The sequence below is a fragment of the Camponotus vicinus genome, unplaced genomic scaffold (assembly GCF_025532165.1).
Source record: "Camponotus vicinus isolate PSW18456_S1 unplaced genomic scaffold, iyCamVici1.0 SCAF_3, whole genome shotgun sequence".
Lineage (NCBI taxonomy): Eukaryota > Metazoa > Arthropoda > Insecta > Hymenoptera > Formicidae > Camponotus > Camponotus vicinus.
In genome coordinates this window covers 13,246,459-13,251,476 of record NW_028141967.1, presented here as the reverse complement: position 1 = coordinate 13,251,476, position 5,018 = coordinate 13,246,459, and the positions used below count along the sequence as shown (strand labels likewise).

General features: G+C 31.3%; 1 protein-coding gene across 1 annotated transcript; it reads right to left on the bottom strand.

Moving 5' to 3' along the window:
• Positions 1–368: 368 nt before the first annotated feature.
• On the bottom strand, positions 369–3,251 carry LOC145968815 (uncharacterized). The gene is made up of 5 exons (XM_083094618.1): positions 3,085–3,251; positions 2,058–2,234; positions 1,735–1,798; positions 1,399–1,638; positions 369–763 (listed from the first exon to the last, which is right to left on the bottom strand). The coding sequence occupies exons 1-5, from the start codon at positions 3,211–3,213 to the stop codon at positions 753–755; spliced, it is 621 nt and encodes a 206-aa protein (XP_082950744.1). The 5' UTR covers positions 3,214–3,251; the 3' UTR covers positions 369–752.
• Between the last annotated feature and the right edge of the window lie 1,767 nt (positions 3,252–5,018).

The window sequence follows — 5,018 nt, the reverse complement described above, 5'->3', positions numbered from 1 at the left end:
AAGATTAAAAAAAAAAAAAAAATTGGAGGTGTATCTCTAAAACATAACCTCAAAAAAAGTTTTGAAAAATTCAAAAATTGTTTTTACTCGTATTTTTGGTCAGAAATTTTTTTTAATTTATTCTTAAAATAGTCTTGTTGATGTTCATAACATATATTTTTTTCATCAAAATCGGTTCAGTCGTTTTCGAGAAAAATCACTTTTTTGATTTTGCTTTCCCTCTCCATAACTCCTACAAAAATGCAATTTTAAGGTTGATATTTACAGGATTTTTTAGACACATAGATGCCAATCTATGATGCCAATCTCGACTTGATACGGGCGGGGGCAACTTTTACATGCTTATCCCCCTAGGCCCTTTTTGTCGCAAATTTCGAGAATTAAATATATCAAATAAATTGTTGATCATCTGCAGAAATTCCTCTGTTGCTTCAGATTGCGCAAATGCATCTACATTTAACACACTTCTGCATGTTTTAAGTGCACTCGCAACAGATAAACTAAATATTTGGGCTGCTAAGCGAACATTCATCTTTTTTTTGTGATATTCTATATGTCCGATTCGTACTTTGTTAGCCATATGTAAGCCTTCGTTTTCTTGCATTTTATGCAGAGATACGATATATTTCCATAATATATTTTCGTCATTCTTATTTATAATATTTTTTTTATCTCCAAAAGTGTTCCGTATCAATTTTAACATGTGACACGGATCAAGGAATACATATATTTTTGTTTTGGAGATAGGATGTTCAAACCATGTCTGTAAATTATTAGGATTTAAGTTGCATTGTAAAAGACGTATCATACTTAAATTACATGCTGCACCATCAAACGTTAAAGTTTTTATATGTATTCCGCAATCATGTAACATTGACAAGCATTGATTTACTAAATTAGCTTTTTGTTCACCGTTTATGCCATTAATTAAAAAATAACCAACTGGTATTTTCCATAATTCATTAATGCCGACAATTAAAAATACTAACGCTTCTTTTGCAATACTGCACTCATCACTCGCAATGTTATTGCCTACATCACAATAACCGGAAAACTTTTTTCCATCATATTCAATATGTTGTCTTATTGCCATTTCGTCTAACATAAGAGCACCAAGTAATGTATGATTTGAATTTTTTACACGTTCTTTAATATATGCTAAGGCTTCCTGATTAAAACCAGGTTCACCATCTACACAACAATACCATTTGCTTAAAGTTCTTGGATGCGGAAGGCATGAATCAAAAGTTTCTCTAACGTACGAATACGCTCGTGGTGAATAGTAATGCAACGTTGTGGCAAAAGTTCGTAATGCAGATGAAAACTTGCGAGTGAGTGGCATTCCTTTTGATTTATAAATTACTCGTTTAATTAAATTTGCATTTCCTGCTGCAATACCTTTTAAATTATAAAATTCTTCTTCTTGCAAAAAATTTTTTTCCTTCAAATGTGCAAAGATGGTTGTCATTTTTGCTACCTTTTTTTCCAAACGTCTTGTTCTCTGTTTTAAAACTTTTATTTTCGATTGGTAGTGTGTTTTCGTTCTCTTTAAATCTTCTCTTAATTTTACCTTTTCCGGTGAGTTATGAATTCTGCGAGGAGATACTGCAGTACCTTTACAAACTTTGAAAGATTGTGCTAAGAAAAATAAAAAAATTTATTGTATATATTGTATAACGCATGTAAACAGAAAATATTCTTTTCTATTGCATGTCATATCTAGAAAAAACTTACGTGTTTGAGTACTTTTTTCTGCCATATTTTTAGTAACTGTTTTTTCAGGTATAGATAATATTGACTGTAAATAATACACATTAAAGCTTTAAAAGCTATTTATCTTACAAGCAAACAAAGCTAGCAAAAAAAATTATCTTAGAAAAAAATAATTTATATTATATATAATATATATATATATATATATATATATATATATATATGTGTGTGTATATAGAAGACAAATTAAAGCATAGTTTTAGGCTTATTTAATATTTTCTGTATTCTAAATTAAGGAAGACATTTTACTGTTTTTATTTAATTTCCTCAGCCTATATATTTACCTGTGTAACATCAACAATGTCCTGTTCTGTTATTTTTGTCTGATCAACAATCTGATCCATAAGTACAGGCATCATAGAATCTATTTTACTTTTCTTAAGTGATCTGCTATCATCGTCTGTCTCTAATTTTCTGGTGCATTGTTTCTTGCACAATGTTGATGTTGATGCTTCTTCTAACTACAAATATTAACATGCAACGTTTTTGTAATACATTTTTTTACGTTTAATAAATAATTAATTAATCTAATTTTTAAAAGTTTTACAAAAGGAATTGCATCTTCTTTTAAACATATGCGTGTTTCAAAAGATCCATAGAAATCTTCTTTTTGGAAATGCAACGAACATAATGTTGAATTTTGTGTTATGCAAGCTTCTGTTATATTTATAGTTGTACACCAAGCTTTTCTTTTTATTTCATTTTTGGGAAAACTATAAACATTTTCTCTAGATTATATTTTATCCTATATTTTTTAAGTATATTCCGGTAAACATCTTTTTATATATCATTTTATATATATACAATAAGCTATTATATAATTATATCATTTTAATAAATGATTTTTACATATAATTATTACATATAATTTTTACATATAATTTTATATAATACTGGTTGACTGTAATTATATTTATGGACATATTTTATATATGGTATATTATATTATCATTTATATATAATTATATATATATAAATTTTGTCTACCGGATAGCTATTAAAAAAAAATAAATAAAAAAAATAAATAAATAAAAAGGTGAGGAGTTTTCGTAATAATTATAAAAATATGATTCAAAAAAAATTTTAATTTATTTATTTTTGTTTATTATAGACATACATACATATATATGCCTTTGTTATATACATACGTAAAAAATGATATTTTTTGTATTTTTTCTATTTCCTCCTGCTTCTTCGATTTTCTCGATGATCTATTGTTACATCCTCTCGCTATACAATGTACCATTTTTATAATATTCTTATGCGTCTCAATTATATTTTTTATTCTCCAAAATCACAACACGTGCTTACAACGGACTTTTTGTGCGATGACTGCTTGTCATTATACTCCGATTCTTCACCCTCCTCCCTCCACCTCGATACTCCAAATAATGCTGGCATCGTCCGGTAGATAGCAGCATGAGTGGCCCATACAAACATGGCCGACGATCAAATCCCCCTCCCCACCAGTGCTTCACCCCCGCATCACCAAGCTGGCCCTAATGTTCTCTCCTTTACCTCCGTGCCCGCGCCGCGGTTCCCCTCGCACCTCACTCCCCCTGAGAGGACCTGGGTTAGAAACCTCCTTGTATACCTACTATTTATATTTGAAACTCTTCCTCTACGCTTCTTTTACACTCCGTAAAAAATGTATAAAGCATATCGAAACGTTTCCCGCATATTACAATGATTGACACTTAAAAACTCTTTGTTTATGTTTCCCAAACGCTCCTCAAAAAGTATACAGAGCATTTTAATACGCTTCGTACACACTTCTAGGATGGAACTTTTCATTTATATTTTTAACAAATATAATAACATGCTTACATTTCTTTCAATTCGACATTTGGGTACTTGAATAAGTTTCCGCCGTTTTTTGTTTAAATTTAAGACTTTATTAAAATAGAAGAATAAACAATACATTATTCAAAGTATTTTCCGTCGTTAGCTATAACATTTTGCCACTTTTCAGGCAACAAATGGATTCCGTGATAAAAAAAATTTTCTTCTTTTAAACCGATCCACTCATCAAGCCAATTTTTGATCTCATAAGAAATGAAGTGCTGCTCCGAAAGGCCATGCTGCATCGATCGAAACAGATGGTAGTCCGATGGAGCAATGTCTGATAAATACGGCGGGTGGGGTAACACATCCCATCCGAGCAGTTCTAACGCTTCCTTGACCTGTCTCGCTACGTGCGGTCGAGCATTGTCGTGTTGAAAAACGATTTTGTCATGCCTTTTAGCATATTCTGGACGTTTTTGTCTCAATGCTCGACTTAAATGGACTATTTGTTCTTGATAGCGAGCAGCAGTGATGGTTTCATTTGGTTTCAGCAGCTCGTGGTATATCACATCTTTTTGATCCCACCAAATACTCAACATGACTTTTTTTCCATGAATATCCCGTTTTGCTGTTGATGTTGATGGCTGACCAGGCCTCACCCATGATTTTCTTCTTTTTGGATTATCGTATGGAATCCATTTTTCATTGCCAGTAACGATTCGATGCAAAAATGACTTCCTGTTCTGCCTTTGAAGCAACAATTCGCACATGGTTAAACGTCTTTCAACGTCTCTGTCTTTCAAAACATGTGGCACCCAGTAGTCTTGTTTATGAATAAATCCTATTGCTTTTAAACGTTTGCTTATAGTCGATTCATCAACATTTAATGATTCCGACAATTCTTTAAGCGTTTGATGTGAATCTTCAATGAGTAATGTTTCCAACTCTTCATCCTCAAACTTTTTTGGCGCACCAGAGCGCTCTTTATCTTTCACGTCGTAGTCGTCGTCTTTAAACCGTTGAAACCATTCTCTACAACTTCTTTCAGATGGAGCATTGTCACTATAAGTTTCTACGAGCAAAGGATAACTTTCAGCTGCACTTTTTTTTAATATAAAATAATGAAGTAACACCTCCCGCAAATGCTGTTTTGTCGGCAGAAAATTCGACATTTTCAATGCAATAGAAAACTTTGTTGTTTACACTGCACTCAAATGGCATATATTGAATATTAAAGCTTGCTTATAGTAGCTTCTATATAGATGCGTTAATCTTAAACTACATTTACACAGTACTGCTAACAGCATCTATCGGTAAACGGCGGAAACTTATTCAAGTACCCAGGAACTTTACCAAGTGCTCATTTAATTTATAAAAATTAAAAAACTTGAAATACTTTAGACAATTATTGAAAGAAAGACTTATTATATGTTATTTAAATAATATATTATTATTTTAAA

What these genes read in the sequence shown, in the direction of transcription:
- LOC145968815 (XM_083094618.1), bottom strand. Translation starts at nt 3,213, where the DNA reads ATGTTTGTATGGGCCACTCATGCTGCTATCTACCGGACGATGCCAGCA. An exon ending in CATCGCACAAAAAGTCCGTT is followed by an intron (nt 2,235 to 3,084) that starts GTAAGCACGTGT and finishes TAATATTTGTAG; the next exon opens with TTAGAAGAAGCATCAACATC. An exon ending in ACATTGTTGATGTTACACAG is followed by an intron (nt 1,799 to 2,057) that starts GTAAATATATAG and finishes TATTATTTACAG; the next exon opens with TCAATATTATCTATACCTGA.